This window comes from Lepisma saccharinum, chromosome 15 (assembly GCF_977018435.1).
Source record: "Lepisma saccharinum chromosome 15, izLepSacc3.1, whole genome shotgun sequence".
Taxonomy (NCBI): domain Eukaryota; kingdom Metazoa; phylum Arthropoda; class Insecta; order Zygentoma; family Lepismatidae; genus Lepisma; species Lepisma saccharinum.
The window spans coordinates 49,345,075-49,368,378 of NC_139243.1; the positions used below are offsets into that span (position 1 = coordinate 49,345,075).

General features: G+C 34.8%; 1 protein-coding gene across 3 annotated transcripts in view; it reads right to left on the minus strand.

Annotated features, from left to right (window-relative positions):
- Positions 1-17,135: 17,135 nt before the first annotated feature.
- Positions 17,136-23,304, minus strand: part of LOC145999701 (uncharacterized) — a 49,856-nt gene continuing 43,687 nt past the window's right edge. For all 3 annotated transcript variants that reach the window (XM_083136956.1, XM_083136954.1, XM_083136955.1), the window contains exon 4: positions 17,136-21,134. In XM_083136956.1, the coding sequence (XP_082993082.1) occupies positions 19,661-21,134 (1,474 nt within the window). In that variant the 3' untranslated portion in view covers positions 17,136-19,660. The remainder of the gene's footprint in view (positions 21,135-23,304) is intronic.

Consider the following 23,304-nt stretch of genomic DNA (forward strand, 5'->3'; position numbering starts at 1 on the left):
GTGTTCGATTTTATATCTGCTTACAGTGACTTCAAAAAATGGGCAAAAATACTCATAAATAAAATTTTTAAAATCATTTTGTGCGTGAGGTTTTTTTATCTAATCACCTTGAAAGTAAGATTTTATCTAATATTTAATGAAAGCTCATCAAATTATGGTACAGGGAAATGAGGTTGTAAAAAAGTCATCACCCTAGTATCCATACAACGTCACCTCTCGGAAATGTTCTGTTTGATTGCAATGCCACCTCTCAAAGATGTTCTGTTTGATTACAATGCCACCTCTCAAAAATGTTCTGTTTTGTAAAGAGCAAACCTCGCAAGGAGTAAAGCACTCAGTGTTTACAAAATGCAATCAATGATGGCTTGTAACCACACATTCACACACATTATTAGCATTTTTCCAACTAGGACGATGTTTACAAACAATGAAGTCAGTGGCAGCTTGTACTCACGCATTTGCAATTATCTCGAAAATAGCTTGTTTGCAGACCTGTGTCAGTTTGCACTATTACTTATGAGACACACTGTAGAGTAATCAGTTTGTACTATATACCAGTTACATGAGCATGTTTAGCTAATAGAATGTGTGATTAATGTACAATGGATCTGTGACATTTGTATATTTTTAAAAACAATAATAGTATTCGTAAGGAAATTTTATGGATAATTCAAAAATTTTCCAAATTTTAAAAATAGTAATCAATTGGTAAGTGTAAATGCATGGAGTTACCATAAGGTAATGGGGCATAATTCAAAAACAGAGAATGAAAATTTTCTAAAAATTATCCAAAATTGCTTAGTAGCATCTAAAATTTAAAAAAAATATGCGTTTAAGGGTTTATATGAAGCAAATATGTATATTAGAATAAAATTTTGAAGTTTCACAATGGTGTTGATGAACCAACTTTGTTACTTTCATTAGTAATTATTTACTAGTTCTAAAGTGTCAGCTATATTATTAATATTTTCATGGTATGGTAGCTCATGAATGATGACATTCTTTAATGAATTTGTTTGCCAAGTAGTTTAATTATTCTTTTAGAAATTCACATCAAATTTGTAACCAGTTCATTGTGATAGTGTACTTTTAAACTTTTACAGTAAGAAGACAGGGACAATATAATGCATTATATTGTTTCTCTCATTTATTCATCAGATAAACATTCAATCTTTTTGTATTAGTAGCTTGAGATTGATAATGTTGTGTACAAAAATATTATATAACTGGCAGTAATGTTTTTATTATTATTATTTTCTTCTACAAAATTGTACTGTATTTGTCACAAAAATTCTGAAAAACCTCTGTGCAAAGGTTATGACTGGATGATTTATGTCATCTATAGAGCTCAAAAACAAATACATATATTGTTGAATTTTGGTTTGACAAATCAAGAAATACTAAAACTGCAAATGATTGTATTCATTTGCTTGTTCTAATATGTGCATTTGAATAGTTTTCATATATTATCAATATTTCCAACTGTACAAGATTTTCTGTAAGTTATAAATGGAGAAAAATTCAAATTACAGTACATAATTATGATGTAGTACTTGCTATACAGTGCTCTGTTGCTCGAATGTAAAATAAATGTGTGTTGTTACACAGTTTCCTGCAGATGAGAATGGGTTTACCATCCTGAAAAAATAATTCCAGCAAGCATTGGATGAAATGAAAAGAAAGGCTATATAAGTGGATGAATTTTTGATCAAATTAATGAAGAGAAGAAGGATATTTTATACTAATGTAATGACATCCATGAGTCGATTGAACCAAAGACTTTACCATGAATGTTCCAATTTTTCTTCAGAAGAAAATTATTGCCAGGGAATGTACTGAATAGAGTGAGCCCTTTGTAGCACACAGTGAACTTTCTTCTATGAGTACGAAATAGATGTTTTTTTCCTCTAAGGTTGATAGAGAATTAGAAGAAGAGCAATTTAGTCGCAAGAAGGGAAAAGGCACAAGAGATGCAATTGGACCACTGTGGACAATTGTTGAAACATACCTAGAAAATGGAATGATTTTATTAATTGTATTTGTGGATATGGTGAAATTATTTATAGATTGAACTGGATAGAAGATACAAAGATACTGAAAAGGATAGATATAAGTTGGGAAGAGAGAAAAAACTTAAGCAATCTGTTCACAAAATATTGACTTAAAGTGAGAGTGGAGAAGAAATGACACATAGCAGTGAAATTGGGGGAGGAGTATGACAAGAATTCTGCAAATGACCTACATCAAGTCTTTCTAGAAAGAGGGAGGGTTAATAATAGGAAGAAGAAGAAAAAATGTAAAATATTTGAGAATAACATGGTCTTGTTAGTAGAAGATACTAGGAAGGTGATTAGTACGTTTTGAGGGGACATAAATGTCCAATACAAGTAGTTCAGGATGACAATTAATGTGAAGAATACAAGAACAATGGTTATTGGGAAGAAAGCAAGGAAAATTTATGTGAGAATTTGATTCCAAAGTATTGAACAATTTGAGAGATTCAGATAACTTGGATGTATCATAAGCAGGAAATCAATGTGAGAATAGCAATTTTGAAGGTAGCCTTTAACCCTTAAATGCTTGAATAATTTTTTGTTGATTTTTTTTCTTGGTTTCAGTTTAATATCTGTTGTTATGTACGAATAAGTGATTTTGAATCATTTTTTGAAAATTTTCATTCTCCCTTTTCGAATTATGCCCTATCACCATAAGGTGACACCCCCTACATTCACCCCCTACAAATTGATTTATTATTGAAAACTTGGAATTTTTAAAATTAACCTTAAAATTACTTTTAAGATTTGATTATTTTTTTTGTTAATACAAATATTATAGATTGATTGTACATTAATTCTCACATTTTCTGAGCTAAAAGTGCTCAGGTATATATTTAGTACATAATGATTACTTTATATTCACATATTGTTTATCATTCTTGCATATTCACTTGTCATAGATACTTTGTATTGAGTTTAATTGAAGTTTTAAGTCCACTTTATGCACAGAATAGCTAATCGGGATTGGACCAACAATTCAAAGTGAGATCGGAACCAATGTGCCATGTACCTCTACCATGTATCGAACCTGGTACCCCTTGATTACAAGGCAATGATGTTACCACTGACCCATTGGGGAGGCCCTTGTCACAGAAACGTATGAAACATGGAACGCGAAGTTCAACCACATATTTGACATGTCCAATGCGAACACTACTCGTGGACCACCAGCATACCACACATCTTTCAAAACCTTCCTTTGTGTTGCAATGGGCTTCCAAGCTCCCTTAGGTGCAACATGAAATAATGTCATATAGTTTTGAGCGATATCCATCCAAATTCAAGATGGGAAAATCTTTGTCTTGGAAATGCAAGTATCATATGGATGAGAGGGGCTGCAGCTTTTCTAAATTTGTTTTTAATGTCAGTGAAATCTTCTTATACTCTAATCTTGATACATATCAAAACGAAAGAGGTATCCACTGAAGGTTTTCAAGCTTTGTAACCAAATCTTATAGGTTTACCTGTAATAAATAGCTTGCACGAATGTTTACCATAATACGAGATCACAGACTCAACAAGGCCGAGCTACTGAACAGGCACAAAATCTTCCATGAAATGGTCATCTATTATTACTATTATTTTATAATATGTATTATCATTTATATTATTATTAAAATAAAATATAAATTATAAGCAATAGAAATAAATAAACTATTCAAAAGATAAGAGGTTTTACAACTTAAATTTCTTGCTTTACATGCATTAATAAACGAATAAATGATGTAATTGTTGAAAAGAACTGCAGCTATTGGTGGCATTACCATATGGTAATGCCACCGTTATGAGCAAAAATCGAGCAAGTGATGCAAATTCTTGAACAGAAAACTTCATAAGTTTTTAATTGCATGTGTTTACTAAATCCTGAAAACATTTAGAACTGCATAATGAAAGACAATCAGATCAAAACACCATATTTACTTTCCAGCTTATGACATATTGAATAAAAAATCGAAGGTCAAGACAAATACATCCTCTCACAACAATGTCGTTACCTGGACCAAAACAAATGGCCTCAAATGCAAGCTAGAGCGACTTCTGACACAAGTTTTGCATACACACTAAATATGGACAAGCCTCTAGCACGAAGTGTGCTAATGTTGAGTGTTACCATATGGTAACGCTATGCATTTAAGGGTTAATATAAGACATGTGTCTTCATGAACCTTTTGACAAACAAGTAAGAAATAGACTGATGGAGTATTTTGTGTGTTGTGTAGTGTTGTATAGTGTAGAAACCTGGGTGCTAAGAATAATTGAGAAAAAGGAAGTGGATGTTTTAGAAATGTGGTTATGGTGAAAAATGGACCATGCGAAATGGACAAAGTAAGGAATTGTTGGGCAGAGTTGGTGATGAAGTAATTCCGGGAGTGCTCAAGAAATGAAAAAGAAATTTGCTGGTACACTGGCTAAGAAGGAACTGTATGCTAATAGAAACACTGGAAGGAATGCTCAATGGAGAGATATCCAGGGAAGTTAAAATTATCAGATGACAGATATGGTACAATATTGGAAACTCCGGAGGCTGAAATCTTTTTGATATAATCAATAGAGCAACCATCTTTGCATAATTCTAGCAAGTATAATGATTTTGTTTCTCTCTGCAACTGCAGTGAAAATTTTAAGACAGTAAATAATGAAGGAATGATTGCATGAGTTTCTTTAATGAGTAGTCATATTTACATTTCATAAATATTCTCACACATTTCATGTTTTCAAGCTTAAAAACTGGGCATTTAAGAATTTGCAATAAGTATTTATTTAAATAGTGGCACATAATGGTTCAGATCCCAATTTAAACTGTAGGTCTTTTCCAGATTAGCCTATCTATGAATCAAGTGGACTTGTAACTAACTTCAATAGTCAATAGACATAAATAATTTTCCAAGATGTCAAAATTTAACAATTAACAATAAAAAACCAATCAATCCAATTTATGACATCTTATAAATTATAAATCACATGAGAAAAAGTTCCTCATCTGTCAGTGGTATTACTTAAAACCAGTGTTGCATTTGAAAGATTTCCAGTAATTCCATCAATTACTCTTGCAGGATCACTATATTATGTAAATTACATATTTACTTTTGATGAGTATTGGCTTAAATCAAGTTCATAGATTGACAGTTGGCATTCTTGAGAAGTTGGGAACTGACTGAAATTATTTCTACACAATAATTTTTCAAAAGTTTCACTTTCGATTTAAAAGCCTTAACCCTTAAATAGGCATGCATGGGTAAATTTGACCCACAGGTAGGTATTTCTTAATGCCCAGACACTTGTTGGTTGTCCCCTGTGCTAGCTCATCTAGTACCTTCCTAAAACAATCTGATTCAACTGTCGAAATCATTTCCTTCATTGTGTGTGTAATTGCAGCAAGGTGAAGCTGTTTTAAAGTTGATGGGGGTCAAATTTACCCCCACGCTCATAGTTACATATGTGATTTTTTGTTGTTCATTTTTTTAGAACTTTCCCTTACTGTGCTTCGTGAGTGAAATATTTTAACATTTTTTACTTGATCTGTGTTTTGTGACCGTGTCTTAGAGTGAATGTTTAATTTTTCTAAGAAATCGTTCAAAAGCTCATAGTATGAAACACAGCAGGGGCTGTTGGAGGACATTTCGAACCTAGTTCAGCTGAAGTGCTTCAAGATGAATAATTGACTCCAAATCAGATCATGATGTAGAATATCATGTTACTGAGTGAGAATATTATACTAATTCTAAGTCAAATCATGATGATGAGAATGATATCCTGGAAGAAGACGAAACTTATTCCCAGGGAAAAGACAAAATAACTTGATGGAAAGAAGCTCTCTGCTCATGTTTGAATGTTCACAAAAGAAGTATGAACATTTTTTTACGACTTCTTAGATCACTTGCAACTTCAAGAAATGCCAAATTTGCTGATGAAGATGAAGTTTTAAAAACAAGACAAGTTTATTTGACATAATATATGATAAAAAAATAATACAATGGTCCTGTTTAGTTAGTTGTGGAAAGCAATTGAGATTTTGAATATTCATATGTATTGGAACTTCAATATTTTCAAGGGAAAGCGTACTAAAAAAATATATTTGTATTTCTTTAAAAACATGGATATTGCTAAAAATAACACAAATATTTGAAGTATATACCCTACAAAAAAAAATTGTATTGCTTAGTCCACACTTTCCTCATAATTATCATTTGATTTAACTATTGCAAGAAAGGGTTTTGAAATGTTGAAAATGCAATGTCTGTCCATATTATTTTTCTATATTAATTGCACGTATTTTCTATATTCAAAAACTACTTTAAGTTTTTGAAATGCTTGGTGGTAATCAAGTGGTTACTTGATTACTAGGGTTAGGATTTTTATGACCTAAAAATCACCAAAATATGCAATATACGAGGGATGATAAAAAAAAGGTTACAAAGCCTATTATGGTGTATGTGTTAGACATAGCTGGAAGATCAACACACCTGATGATGGAGGGCACTCAACACTAGTCCTCGATGTAATCACCTTTTTTGTTCAAGCACTTGTCACAACGGTACATGAGGTTTTCCATACCGGTTACACAGAAATCTGCGTCAAGTTTTCGTAGCCACCGTGAGGCAGCTCTTTTGACATCATCACATGTCAGATAATGGTGGCCAGCCAACCAAATGGCAGTCCCAGCTCAGCTGATAGTGAGCGTAATGTTCTTCTTCTGTCCTCACGAATACACTCATCCACAAGAGCACGTCAGTGGTTGATGTACTGGGCCTACCGCTGTGTCCAGGGTTGTCATTAACAATATTCGTCCGTTCTTCTTTGAAGGCACGACACCACTTCGCTATATGTTGCCTTGAAATTGTCCCCTCCCCATACACCTCCACAATCTGCCTATGAATGTCAGGTGTAGTGTTTTTGGCTCACAGGAACTGCACCACTGCCCTCACTTCTCTTGACCAATTTTCTAGACTAGTCACCATTTTAAATGTCTGCTTCTCGGGTATACATGGTCAGAATCCGAAGTTATATGCTTTGTAACCTTTTTTTCCGATCATCCCTCGTAAAATATGCTCCTATGACCTAAAATTGTACAAAATATGCACTATAATATGAAAAATATGTCCTTATAACTGGACTGTTTCAAACATCAATATCTAAATGCTGAGATATTTTCACATTCGTACTATTTTTAGTTCACCTTATGGGCCCTGAGTTGCAATCCACAATGAATACTTTCTGTAAATATTCAAATGAAAATGATCTTTACGAATTTGAACACGTGATATATTTTAAAACTTTCAAAGAAAGTACTTCATGATGAATAATACAATTTAAATGGTAAAGCTAACTGCCAGGGATATTTATGATCTGCATTAATGATTTCTTGTCATAGTCAAAGCTCCACTTGTGGCAACACAAACTAAGTTAGATAAAGCAAGACTGTACCTTTGCAAAATAGCCTCCACTTCCTTCAAAATGTCTTCTCCCATTATTGTGTCATAGAGAGTAATCATGTCAAGCAGTTCTTCTGTGACATTGAGATGAGGGTTGCATCCATGAATGAATATAGTTAACGGAGCTACACAACAGACGTAGGGCCATATTAAGGGATGCTGAGGGCCACATGCGACCCATGAGTTTCAAGTTTGGCATGCCTGCACTACAGTCGGTAACAAACTTCACCCCTTTCCATAATGCCTCCCAATCTTTCGAATATTATAACAAAGTTAAAAAAGAACTATTGCTATGAGCAATGTATGAGTACAAGCACTCACGAATATCAACCTATATTCTCATTTCGGCATAAATCAATATTACTGGTTTTAATTACCTTCTCTATTTTTGCCTTCCATATCTCGTCAATCGTTGGCTCCATCTCTCTTATGGTCTTCTTTAGTATTTTTCTTATTTTATGTCATATTTCTTCCCTATTATGTGGATGAATGATGATTATAAGAAATTGAATAAGGAACTCTCATAAATGAATACCATGCATCAAGCAGGAGCCAATATCTCAACACACCTTGGCACCGGGGTGACTATTTTCTTGTTTTTATTTCATATATATTATTCTGAATATTAGAGGAGTTCCATTTTGTCATTGGGAAAAAAAAGTAGCTAAAATGTGATTTTTCTAAATAAATCTACACAGTGTACAACATGTACAAAACCAACCTTCCACTAGTCACATGCTGCTTGCATTCTAATTTTCATGGCAGTCTAGGCTGTATCATTAGAGCCAATTTGTTGGCTTCCCTCTCAATGGCATTGCCCTGTAAGGTGAGAAAGCTGATGATTTCATTGACTTCATTCATCATCATTTATAGGGGCAGTTGATGTACTCTGATATTTCCATAGCAATCTAAGCATCAACAACAATAGAACACATTACTTATTTAACAATTAACTCCTGTGATCAAATTCATGTTATGTTATTCCTAGCAGGCAAATACAGTAAAGCTAGTTAAACATGAAATATCTGTTATACACTGTAAAGGTTAAGTGAAAATACACTGCAATAAAATATTTACTTTCACACAGTACTGTCAGCTGGTAGTGTAAAAGAAATAATTCTGTTGCTTTTAGACACTATTTTTTTTGTATTTGTGTGAATATTTCTAGAGGTGAGAATATGCCTTCTTCATATGGCATCACTTCATGTCAAGCCAATCTATTTTAGATTGGTTAGCACAGCATATTACAATGCCATGGGTCCTGGGTTTGAATACCAGCCTGGACATGGGTGTCCTTTCAGCAGTTCCATCATATCATCACTCATTCTCATAATCCAGATTATCCAAATGTGGTAGAAAAGTGATGTTAAATAACAAAAAAAAAAAAAAAATTAAGGTGGAACTAAAGATAATTTTGCAGTAAATTTTCGATAACAGATGGCAGCATCATTAGTGCCATGTTGCCAGATCTACTTGTGAATCAGGGGTAGGTACATTTGTCTAGAAAGTTTATGTTTGGTTAATGGTGGCGTTGCAAGCAAAACTTCAAATATTAATCATTTTAAGGTCAAATGTGTGACCGAACACACCAGTACAACCTCAAGTTTTTGAAACTAAGATATTATGTTTATCGAAGTTGCATCCCTATAATGTATTGCAGAAATATTTGCAGTTGTTTCGGAATGTGTAATTAATTCCATTCTAAGCATGTGCAGGTTGGCACTGCACTGTAAAAATAAACTCTACATTTGATGAGAAGCAAACCTGGGACCACTTGGCATCTTAGCAACTTATCATACTGACTTGACCATAAAGTCATACTTCCACAGCATTATATTGCCCACTTTGACTTCTGTAGGAAAAAAAAAATATTAAAAGGGGGGGGTGATGATGTTCTTTCAATTTTTATGTAATGTTTGTGCATAGTTAGGGACAGATAAATGTAGTAATGCAAGGTTGATATCTTCTTCTCTCACTAGGCATGCACACAATGCCTAAACTTACACAATTTTTCAAGGTGTAAAACAACATAAATCATTTATCATTTTAATAGAAAGAATATAAATGGCAAACTGCAAGAGACATCACTTTATGAAATGAGAGGTTGGCATAAGGTTGCTAACAATTCCAACATTAACTTTTACTTCTGTGAATAGATTTAGAGGCAAGATTTAATAGCATAGCAATAGCCTAATATAAGCAAATAATCTAGTGATACCAATTCCATGCAAAACACTAGATCCAAATAATAGACTACACTTAGCATTTATTTTATTTACGTCTCATTTAATGGCTTTAACTTTATTAAAGTGATTTGGTATTCAGCAGTTTCAAAATTATTTGTAATTTGAATAAAAATTAAAATAATTTGCCATCAAATTTGCAATTAATATTTCACAGACTTAGATTAGTTTGCATTTTTTCATTTTTTTTTTAAAAAAAAGTGGTGTAGTGGAGATTCATTACATGTCCTTATCCAGTCAAGCCCTCGTACTGATCAAGAAAACAAGGAGTAAAATCATGGCAACAGTGTTTGCTAAAATCTACACCATGGAGTACATTATTACGAAACGCCACTTCAAAAATCATTAATATAACCACAACTTTGAGTAGGTATGAAATGTTTTCATTTTTTCACATAGTATTTCAAATGCTTGCGGCTACAGTCTGAAGTCGTTGTTTCGCCACAAAATCTTTCTTACTAGTCATAAAAGAAAAAAAAATGCAACGGTACTGACAAATCTACTACTTCAGCACCATCTGTATGCAGCATTTTGAACATGATGGAGACCTTATATTTTCTGTTATTTATTCAAATATCTTTAATCATAACAAAATTATAAGGATTCTATGTTCTAGTGAATAAAACAACCTTTCATATCAGAAAACTTCTTCCTTTCTGAATCTATATTAGTTGTATGGTTATCCAAATGAATTTGAGCCTATGCTTTAGTATGGCTTTGGAACCCCCTTAAATCACCTCATGTGGAGATTAATACCATATTTACTGACAGACGTGTTCCATTTTCATTTTTAACAAGCCCCTTCAGAAAATTGATATCATCCTAAGTAAAGAGCGGTTTCTTGTAAACAGTCAAAAAAAAGTAACAGTGTCTCTACGATGGAAAGCTTTATATAGGATGCAAATATTGATAGCTGTTGTGGAGGCACACTTTTGGGTGGATGGGTTGCTGCCTCTTATGGTCTGAATGAACAAGGAGAGTTCAAGTCAAGCAAGTATTCTTAGTTTTTCAAAATAAACAAATATTTGGAACATCTAGGAAAGACTTATTTCTTAATGTAATTTTCTTCTACACAAATACAGTTGTCCCAGTTCACTAGTGTTTGAATACAAGCAGTGTAGAAATATTTATTTCTCAGTATGATGCAACCATGATCTGACTGCTTGCCTCACCCCTTCAGCACTGCTAAAATGCTGGCCTCTGATGAACTCTTTTAAGGATAGAAAATTGTTTGGAGTGAGATCAGGACTGGAAGGGACTGTGTGAAAGTAACTCCCATCCAAGTTTATTTAGCATGCAAATTGCATGATGAGCAGTATGTAGCCATTCATTCTCGCAGCATCAGAACACCTTTAGTGATCAAGCCAGATCATTTTCGTGATTCTCTTCATGTTGACAAAATGTAATACATCAAATTTCTCAGGGTCACTCATTTTACTCACCAATATTTACAGGAATAACTGCAGTACACTCCAAGCAAACATTAACAGGAACCATCTTGCACTGATGTATGGCTGTCATTATACTGTTATCACCATTCAAATATTTTACTACAGGGAAGAGTCCCATCACCGTACTGTGCTCGAAGTGTCCTGTGAATTTCACTCGCCTTTACACCATTCAGAAGAAATTTCTTCACAACATTCTGTTTCATGTTTGCAGTCAGTGGCATGCCCATCATCTTGTTTAACAAATGACTAACATTGCATATGATGTTAGCGCTCCAAGTTTTCCAGTTGTAGATCAACATTATTAACATTTTTTGACACTTGTCTACCACTTCGATTGAAAGTATTCTGTCTCCAATTATGCCTATTTACCTTAGCTACATTATCAGTGCTTATGTTATTATCATGTGGTTGTTCAGATCGATAACTACGATTATGATTTTTACCAACAGTGACATTAGCTATTCTGGCCTTAAAGTTACAGTTTCTAGAACTTGTGTCAGCATTATAATTTTTGGAAGTAACAGTCTTCAACGATTCAAAGTTCTCAATTATTTGTAGCACATGCTGGAATGTACTAACATTATTAACAATTATGTGCTCACTAATTTTATGAGGCAGCAAGGTAGCTTTTTGTGCTACAACTTCAGTTTCCTCTCCATGTGGTTGAATTGACATTAGACTTTTAGAGTTCTTGTTTACGAATTGCAACATACTACCATGAACGCTAGAAGAATAAGGTGTATTCAACACTGTCAATTTCACACTTTACCATCTGCTATTCTCATAATGTGCCAAGAAAGTATTTTTAAAGTCTTGATATAACACGAAAAGTGATTTGTGCTGATTGTACCAGCTCCTAGCACAATCTTTTAGCAATTTAGGGATATATTGCAAATATTAAATTTCTTGCAAGTTGTATATCTCAAAGTTTTCTTCAACCCTATCTAAATATTCTGAAGGAGCAACATCAGTTGTTACCCGTCAAAGTGTGGAAAAAATTTTATGTCTTGTGGTTTTATAAATGGATGGCCCTTAGATTCCATAACAAGTGAAGAAGACTCTATTTTAGTCTCTTTATTATCAGCGTGGATTTCAATACCTGTTTTTATGTTATTACTACCAATGTCATGATGGTTTCTTTCGCCTTTCTCTACGCTTCCTACTTGCACGCTGAGTATTGCGGAATGACTGGCTGTCAGAACAAATAACACCATCTAATTCGGAATCTGGAAAATCTGAAGAATCAGATCCTGTATTAATGCCAACATCTCGTATTTTTTTAAGCTTCTGTAAAGGATTGGCATTTTTACTATCAATCAATGTATCAGTATTAACTGCTTTATCCTCAAAGTTACATGCAATTGAAGTTGTCCGAGCAGCCGGTGTGGAACAAGAGTTCATGTTGGAATGGTAATGTAATGGAGAGGAAGGTGGGACAGCAAAGGAGGGGAAATAACTTTCACCACTTCTCAATCTGGAGTTGATTGCCGGTGCTGGCTTAGAAACCAAACATATTTTATCGATTTTATAAGTACCTGATTCTAAGTGGTCTCAGGGAGAATGGGTGTCTTTCCTAAAACTTGATTTTTAACTGGTTGTTTTTAGACAGGAATGTTGTCAGGGATTGTTCAAGTGTTTCTAACTTAATCCTTTATTAACACTTAGTAACACAGCATTATGATTAGTGCCTAGAGAAAATGCGAACCTGATGAAGGGGGCAGTTGTACCCTGAAACATTGATTTCAAAACTTCATACTTACTTACTTATTTTTAGTATTGCTTATAACACCAATCTTTTGAAGTATTCACAATAAAATAAATAACACAGTCATAAATAGTGTTTTATTATAAAAAGGACACGATATTACATATAGAGTGCAAAAATAGAAAACACAACATATAATTTTAAGGTTCTGCCAATTCATATGAACCAGAGAACTTATATGGTGATTTCTCTAGAATGGAATTTTTTTAAATGTATTACTTGTTATAACTTACAGAATTCTTCAACATGCATAAAACAATATATTCATTCTGATTCACTCAGAGTAACTCTAAAACAAACCCAAACTTGATCACAAATTCAGTGTCATTCAAAAGTGTGGAATCACCCATATAATTTCTTCAGATATCAATGTACATGAATGGAACCATATGAAGTAACTGGAAGACCAAATGTTTCATCCCAGAGGTATGTTACAAACCTAATCCAATATCTTGAATTCAACTTCACTTCTTCAGATGGGAATAGGGGAAAAGTGATACATCAAAATCATGTAAAATTTTCTGGCAAATGGTGAAATCCATTTAACAATGTTATTACACAAAAATAACATGAAAAGATGCAAGATGCAGACAGTGATACTCAATATCGAGACCTATTACTGAAAGTGAAATAAGTACAAGACAGTGGAGTCAACCAATTCAGTTAATCCATCTCACTAATATACTTTGTAAATGGCTTCGGATAAATCTGAAGTCCTGACTGGTACTGCATTATACATATATACCTGTCAGAATTCAAACTAAGTGTTAGCACAGTAGGAAGCTACGGTTCTATGATGAAAAGGAAATACCAACTTATATTTAACTAAGGAACAACATTTATATTTATGCTGAAACAATTATAAGTAATTTTATGCAAAATATATTGTTAAAAAAAATACATCATCAAATTATGCATAGGTTATAAAGACCATTATCACATATAAATTTAATTGAAATAAAGAAAATATAGCATATGTCTCTTTCATATATTTTAGCATGCATCAGTTCTAAATCTGAGTATACTCAATATGTCTCTTTCTTCATCCAGGTTTTCTACAATCCTGGTCTTCAGTTTTCAAAACTCAGCATCTGGCTAAATCACATCCATGGGTGTCAGAGGCATATATTCCAGGCTATCTGCGAAGCCCAGGCTCAGAAGAAAATAAAAAAAAAAAATGATCACAAAATGTGTATAAATTGTTCATTTCAACGAGAAAATGATGGCGTTGAGTTGGCACACTTATTTCTTAGAAGTTGTTACACTGGTATTTGGCTATCTTGCCTGTTTCTTCGAAATCCGCAGGGAGCTGCATGCGTTGAGCTTGTCAGTCTTCTTGCTATGATACCGTCAGTGTTGCGAACTCATTATTCCCATAGTGGCATCTTCCCTACAAGGGCGGGATTTTGGAGCGAAACTATTAGAGGAAAGGGAAAAATAGTTGCTGATGACAGAAACTTCCCAGTGCGTCAAGGATATCATTTTCCAATGAACACTTGGAAACGAGCACGACAAGAGGCCATTGATCTCTGAAACAACCAGAGTACCTGCATTACAATGGTGGCCAGAAGTTCGGGAGATTTGTTAGCTTGCCGGAACTGGTTTATGACTGCATCTAAAAATAACCGATTAACAGAGCTCAGAGGCAAGTAGGGTAGTTCGATTGGAAATTGCGTCCTGGAATGTTGAAGGAAGTTAGTTTCTTTAGTGCACGTTTTTCTTTTTCTTAAAGCGGAGTCGGTCGTGCGTGTATTGTGGTGAGTGAGTGCATGTATTGTGGTCAGTTCGTACATGAATTATATTTTTGTGCTGTGTTGTTTAGGGAACTAAAATGAGTGACATAATTAAGGATCTATTGACAACACAGCTGTTCTATATATCAAGAAAAGTGTTCTTCTGAAAATGAAAGATGGTTCGAAGAAACGTTTTATGAAAGTGTGACATTGAAATTTACCCAGAAGAAGAGAAGTTAAAGGTAAGAAGTTTATTATATATTGTGTGTTAGGGGCCTCCTCGGTGGCACAGTGGTAGCATATTCGCCCTGTAATCAAGGGGTCCCGGGTTCGATACCCGGTGGAGGCACATAGTGGTTGGGATCCTATTTTAAACTGTATGTCCAGTCCCGATTAGCCTTACTGTGCATAAGTAGTCTTAAAACGCCAACTCAACCAAACAAACAATATATTGTGCTTTATATTCTATTTTCGCAAGTAGATCTGCATAAATATTTCACAATATGGGCCCTTACTTTTTTTAAATAAGCATGAAATGTTTTCCTTATTTTTGCTCTTAATGATACAATGTACATTTTCATTTTTAGTAAAGGGTATATTTATAATCACAATGTCACATCACTTCAATATACGAACAAATAGTATATAAATGAACGAAAAAGAGAAAAGAGACCCCCCTGGAAATATCTGTCCTTTCGAATACTATGATATGATGAGATAGCCCAGATCTTGAACCCAGCATACGCCACTGATGGGTGTCACTTTATGTAACTTTCCTCAAAGTATCCATTTGAGGTGTTGTAGCATTAGTAAGCTTGCTTGTTAATGGAGATGAAAGCAGATACCAATTAACTGCTTCAAATTCAACATGGCATATTTTATACATATGAGTGCTATTCCACAACTTTCCACTTTTTTGAAAGATTATACCATAATCAAAGTTCTTCAAGATTCAGAAACGGCTTCTATATAGCTTAAGCATTCAATTTATCATTAAATTGCAAAGTCTAATGCTTTAAAAGCAACAATAATTGTACCAATATAATTCTATCACATATTGCCACATTTGTACTTATATTTGTTCCATCATCAGCCATCAAAAGTCACAGACCACCAGTATCAGAGCAACTAGTTCAAGAAAGATTTTTTAGCATGTATTATCTTCAATTGTTTTTGTTTTATATTTTTGTCAATAAGTGCTTAACAGCTTGAATCTTTGTGAAGTAAATGTCCATATTTCCTCTGTTACAGCTATTTTGCAATGTATATCACAATATACTTATCTAATGATTACAATTACCTTTTTTTAATGTTGATACAAAATACCAAGAATAAAATACCAAGAATGACATCATATTATACATTGAACAATTTTAAAGAGTTGACCTTTGTATATAAACCTTGATGCAAATGCATATGTACACAATTTTAATAAAATTAATTATAAATTTGAATGTATCTTATCTTGCTTGTCTGAAAGAACACATATGATTGAAGATATTTGTTTTTCATACTATCAGTCAAAAATAACCATTATGAATATGAATTCAAAGTATTGCACAATTTGATAACTTTATTATAATATACAAATTGGCTTTTTTAAAAATCATATTTAATAAAATTAGTTTAAATAGTAATTTCAGACACAATTACATTATATGAATAAATTTTGAGTAATCATAAGAACAAAATTATTATAACTAATGCACAAATGTGGAACTCTGAACTTAGCCTAACTATTTCAAATATTAATATGACAATACATCAATTTTATAGTCATAATGTATTTAATAATTTTCAATTTACTCAATGTTAAGGATAAAGCCTGCCATTGTTATGTGCATGCTAATCATCAATGTTTGTTCCTTGTTAAGCAGTGAACCAAGATGCCATTGATCAAAGAGCACATTGACAGAGTGCAAGGAAAGTTGCAGATCTCTTCATCTGCAGACACATTTGTTTACAACGATAACTTTCGTGGATGAGTTGGCAACTATTTCAGCGACTGCAGCAGAGTGACCTTCAGTTTCCCTCCACAGAGCTTGGGGAGTCATTGTTGTTCACACGTGTTTGCATTGTGTTTGCATCGTGCGCTATGGCTGCTAGCAATAGGTATGTTTTTTCGTATTATACTAAATCTTAATTAGGTTATTTTTATGTGTGCATAAAAAGCACATGTTGGTTACATTTACGCTATGTTCACTTTCGTTGAATGGTTTTTATCATCTTCTACGTACGTCGTTATAATTTAGTGTCGACATTTGTCGACAGTGATCACGGACGGGTCCACTGTTTTCATCACCGGCCCTGTTACGATAACAGTTGTATAATTTTTCCAGGTTGACTGTAGAGCAGATCGCTTGTATATTAGAAGAGACAGACGACCTCTTAGATGCAATTGTATACACCGAGCCTCCTGAGAATAATGTTCTAAGCGATGGTGATAGTGATGAAGATGAACCCGTTGGAGATATGAACAAACTTTCTGGTAATCAACTTCGGACAGGTGCAGTGCTGGTTTGCTCCAAAATCACCGATAAGGGAATAGTGCATTTGAGACAGGGTGAACCAGATGATGATGCGTGCGATTATGTTGAAGCTGTTTCAGTGTCCAATGTGCCTCAGTTTGATTTTGGAAGTCCTACGCAGAAGCGACCAAAATCTGAAGCGTCAACAAGCAAAGATCCCGGTAGTTGTGTTCAAATCGAGAGTAAACAAATCAAGACTGGAGTAAAAGTTATACCTTCACATCAGAGAATAAAGTCTCAAGTTCGTAAGTGGGAAAAGAGTGACATCGGAGACAAACCTTCGATCGATTTCACACGGCCCGACTTTCTTCAAAATGATTTCACACCGGTACAATTGTTCGAAATGTTTTTGGACGATGAAGTTATTGAATTTATAGTTCAATCCACAATTGAGTATGCTGTACAGAAGGGAAAACCTGCATTTACGTTGTGCAAGAATGAACTCAAACTTTTCTTTGCAATATTATTCCTTTCTGGATACAATGTAATGGCTAGAACCGGAATGTATTGGGAATTATCTGAAGATGTACATCACGCAGGTGTTTCGAAAGCAATGTCAAGGAATAGGTTTGAAGAAATACTGCGATACATACATTTTTGTGACAATTCAAAACTAGACGCTGTTGATCGTTTTGGGAAGATAAGGCCAGTTTGGTCTATGATAAATGAGCGTTGGCTTCAATTTTATCCAGGTGATACATATCTCTCAATTGACGAGTCAATGGTGCCATATTATGGGAGACATGGCGCCAAACAGCACATCCACGGGAAACCCATTCGCTTTGGTTTCAAAGTATGGGCATTGTCGACGCGTCTTGGATATCTTATTCAAGGAGAGCCGTATCAAGGTGCTGCGACCGGAAATACAATACCAGAATTAGGAGTAGGTGGCTCTGTAGTCATGGATTTGATATCCGAACTTTCGTCTCGTTCACGGCTCTCTTTGTTTTTTGACAACTATTTTACTTCCATTCGTCTGCTGGAACATTTACAAACAAACGGTCACGATGGAACTGGTACGGTTCGCCCAAAATCGTGTAGAAAATGCTCCACTTCCTGATGTTAGTTCGTGCAGGAAACAAGAGCGGGGAAGTTACCATCAACTAACAGACAAAAGTACTGGCATTACTCTTGTACGCTACCATGATAACAACATCGTTACAGTAGCATCAACTGTCTCGGGTGTGTCACCTCTGGGACATGCAAGGCGATGGAGCAATGCGGACAAAAATACATTTCAGTTCCTCAACCTTCGTGTGTTGCTCTATACAATACTTACATGGGTGGTGTTGACCGCATGGACCAAAACATTGCATGCTACAGGATTAGTATCAGGAACAAGAAATGGTATTGGCCAATGATAAGTTATCTGCTTAACGTTTCCATGAACAACGCATGGCAACTTTACCGCCTGACTGCTAAAGAAAAAGAAGATGGGCTTGATCTGCTCTCATTTACGAGGTATGTAGTACGGAATTATATGCAGTCGTACGTGAAAAACCGTCCACTAGCAGGAAGGCCAAGCGTTAAAGTCTCATCCAGAGTATTGCCTGAAGTGCGATTTGATGGCACATCACATCATTTGGAAACTGTTTCCAAGCAAGTACGTTGTGGACATTGTGGAAAGGCTACAAGGAAGAAATGTAAGAAGTGCAATGTCGGATGCCATATACAGTGTTCAGAGGCATTTCACACACAGAAATAGATCAGCAACACTTACACAAAGTCGCATTGTTTTCTATTTCCAAAATTTAATTATGTTTTTATTTAGTTAGGTTCAAAAGTGGCATTTCAATTCAGAAATAATTGATAGAATTTTATTATGTACCGCTGCAAATGTAAAAATATGAATGAGCATTGTAATTTCTTCTAAATATGTTCATGTATCAATATAATCTGAATGTCAAACAATAAAAATATAAAATATGTGGAATTTCGTTGTAATAACTGCCCATATATTTAGTAAAATAATCATGTTTATTAAGGTTTTGTTATTCAGTATTGATGGTGCCATCCGTGCTCACTGTCGACATTTGTCGACATGCTAAAGCTAAAAGACTATTGGTCGAAAAAAATAAAAATCATTATTTTGGCATTATTTTAGACAAACTACAAAAGGGTTTCAAAGGATACAAGAAATTTCGAAAAATAAATAATTTGGGCAGTAATGGGTTAAGATGATATTTACCTGGAAAATCTTTGTTGCAAATTGAACAATTGAAAGGCTTCTCTCCAGTGTGAACCCTCACATGCCTATTAAGATGAACTTTACAGGCAAATTGAACAATTGAAAGGCTTCTGTTTTGAGTGAACATTCATATGAAAACTAAGATTTCCTTTACGGGCAAAATACTTATTGCAAGTTGAACAATTGAAAGGCTTCTCTTTAGTGTGAACTCTCACATGTTCATTAAGATCTCCTTCACGGACAAAATATTTATTGCAAATCGATCAATTGAAAGGCTTCTCTCCAGTGTGACCCCTCACATGCCTATTAAGATCTCCTTTACGGGCAAAATGTTGATTGCAAATTGAACAATTGAAAGGCTTTTCTCCAGTGTGAACCCACAAATGCTCATTGAGTTGAACTTTACGAGTAAAATTTTTGTTGCAAATTGAACAACTGAAAGGCTTCTCTCCAGTGTGACCCAACAGATGCCTATTAAGATCTCCTTTACGGGCAAAATATTGATTGCAAATTGAACAATTGAAAGGCTTTTCTCCAGTGTGAACCCTCGCATGCTCATTAAGATCTCCTTTACAGGCAAAATATTTATTGCAAATCGAACAATTGAAAGGCTTCTCTCCTGTGTGACCCCTCACATGCTCATTAAGATGAACTTTACAGGCAAAATATCTATTGCAAATTGAACAATTGAAAGGCTTCTCCTTTGAGTGAACATTCATATGTTCATTAAGATGTCCTTTACGGAGAAAGTATTTATTGCAAATTGAACAATTGAAAGGCTTCATTTTAGTGTGTATCCTCATATGCTCATTAAGATAATCTTTACGGGCAAAATCTTTGTTGCAAATTGAACAATTGAAAGGCTTCTCTCCAGTGTGAGCCCTCGCATGCTTATTAAGATCTCCTTTACGGGCAAAATATTTATTGCAAATCAAACAATTGAAAGGCTTCTCTCCAGTGTGACCCCTCACATGCTTATTAAGATCTCCTTTACGGGCAAAATATTTATTGCAAATTGAACAATTGAAAGGCTTCTCTCCAGTGTGAGCCCTCGCATGCTTATTAAGATCTCCTTTACGGGCAAAATATTTATTGCAAATCGAACAATTGAAAGGCTTCTCTCCAGTGTGACCCCTCACATGCTCATTAAGATGAAATTTACGAGCAAAATATCTATTGCAAATTGAACAATTAAAAGGATTCTCTTTTGAGTGAAATTTCATATGTTTGCTAAGATCTCCTTTACGTGCATAATATTTATTGCAAATTGAACAATTGAAAGGCTTCTCTTTTGTGTGAACTCTCACATGCTCATTAAGATGAACTTTAAGGGCAAAATCCTTGTTGCAAATTGAACAACTTAAATGTCTCTCTTGTGCAGGAACACTCATAAATGTATTACGCTCAGCTTGATGGACAAACGTTTTCTTGGAAACTGAACAATTAAAAAGCATCTCTGGTTGATGGGTTATCAATATTCCTTTGTCAGAGAAGGTGTTGTTGGAGATGGGGGCTATACATTGAGTTCTCCTGTTAATAGGCTTGGAACCAATATGTGCCTTGCTTGCAAGGGTTTTTGGTGCAGGTTCAGCCTCAAATTTTTCTTCTCTACTGATACATTCAGTAATTTCTTTTGGCTGCTCTTGTTCTCTTAAGTTTCCTGCAGACACTGGCAAATGTGGAAATGGACTTGGAATATCTTGTACCTGTTCATGCACATACTTCTTGATCAGGTAGCTGAAAAAAAAATGACACAAATATAGATTCACTTTTTGAGGAAATAATGAGAATGATTTACATGTGCAAATCAATGAAAAGAAAGGAGGGTAGAATAGATTGATGATGGGGATGTACTCATGAAAAGGTAAATACATGTATATTATTATGTAGAATATTCAGCGAAAAATGCAGGCTCGACCAGGACTCAAACGCAGGTCTCTGGTGTTCCATGCCATTGCTCTACCACTGAGCTACCGAGTTGGCCTGACTTTGCCTGATTTTTCACTTTTGCTGCTCGATCTTTGAGGATTCCTGTCGACGCTGCATTTTTTACTTAAAGTTCTACGTAGTACATCTTCTATGTGTGCGTAATTTAATGTATATTATTCCTTCAATAATTATTACATAATATTTTTTTACCACTTAGTCAAAAAATATTCATTTTTTCATTAGGTTGGCCATAAAGGTTGGTTCATATCAATGGTATGACAATATGTTGTCATTGCCTCGCACAGTTACATTCATTCAATCTTCCTTTTCTTCTTCTTTCTGTTGAAGGGTAAAAAAGAGTTACTACAACCATATCTACTTATGACCAGATATGTCCATTTGACTTAGGGCTGCACTACACAGTGTCAAAGCTCAAGGTCAACCTCCATCCTCACATGCCCTCAGCCCTCTGAACTCCATCTGGGTCTCATCTCTCTCTTAGTGCTCAAGGTAGACCCCTGGTCTAACATGAACTCACAGTTGTAAGTCTCTTGCAGTCTGGAGACCAATCTCTGGAAGCTGAACATTTGCAAGAGTAATTCATTCACAGTAGTCAGAATTGGGGGATGCCTCAAGTAATTCAGAAAATTATTTAGGTGTTGTATTCACCTGACATTTTCATCCACACTATGTCCACACCAAAAAATTTTATTAGGCACAAGTACATGTTACCGTTCACTCTTCTCTTTCTTTACATTGATTCCAATTTTTTTGATCTGGTGTTTTAAGTCCACTTTATGCACAGTAAGGCTGACTGGGACTGGACCTACAGTTTACAGTGGGATCTGAACCACTATGTGCCTCCACCGGACCTCTTCATTAGAAGGAAACGATGCTACCACTGTGCCATCAAGGAGGCCTACAATGCTTTCAAAATTGTAATTCCTTGTAAAGATGAATGACATAGAAATTACCAATCGCTTCCATACATATTCTCTACATATTTATATGTACAAGTTTCCTGGGTAACTGTAACAACTTTTCTCATGAGGTTTTGGCCAGTGCATGGGACCATGGCGACCTTCCATCATGAGAAAATTGGGGGCTATGAACGAGTACTATAACACAGCCATGGAGACCTACAACAAAGACTGGGGGTTTGTTGTTGACCTGACCACACAACATTCCATAGCTGGTTGGATGATCGCCCACCTCTGCTGAGGCATGTGGGAGTGAGGCAGGCAGTCATTAGGTAGGCCCTGAACTTTATGGGCTGTTGCACCACAAGTTGAGAAAAAAAAACTGCATTCAATGCAATTCTTTTGTATAAAATGTCCAAAATTCAATCATTTTTGAAGATATTATCAATGTACATTAATATTTTGATTTGATGTTTGTTTCCATTGAGAGCCGCATGTTAATAATAACGGAACCTATTATCTAGTAAGCACAAGTGCTAAGCGATTATTTTAAATATCCATATGGTTGGTTTATTTCTTATGCAGAGGTAGTAAAGTGGGCATTATCACATAGAACAAAGTGTATTTTTGGTAAATGTAGATTAGCTGTAACAAAGCTACATTTTTGGAAGATTAGCTGTAGCAGTAGAAAAGCTACTTTTAAAGTGTAGCCTTCTGATTACTGCTAATATATTTGCTCAATACTGGTGCAGTACCAAAGCAAAAATTGTGACAGGATAAAATTAAATGCTGTCTAATTTAACTTTTATATTAATGAGATACAAATAAATTAAGTATACAAAAAATTCATAAAAATGAAAAGTGTGCAGTATTTGATGAAAGGATGAACCTAGATTTATAGCCCAATGTAGGTGCGAGACCATGGAGCTTTCAGTCTGACAGTCAAAATTGGACAGACTTATTACTGGACGTGTATGCTAAAACTAAAAAGCCTTGAAATCTTGGTACCTCTTGGTGCAGGGATACTCATCTTTGGGCTAGGAAAAAGTAATGGAGTC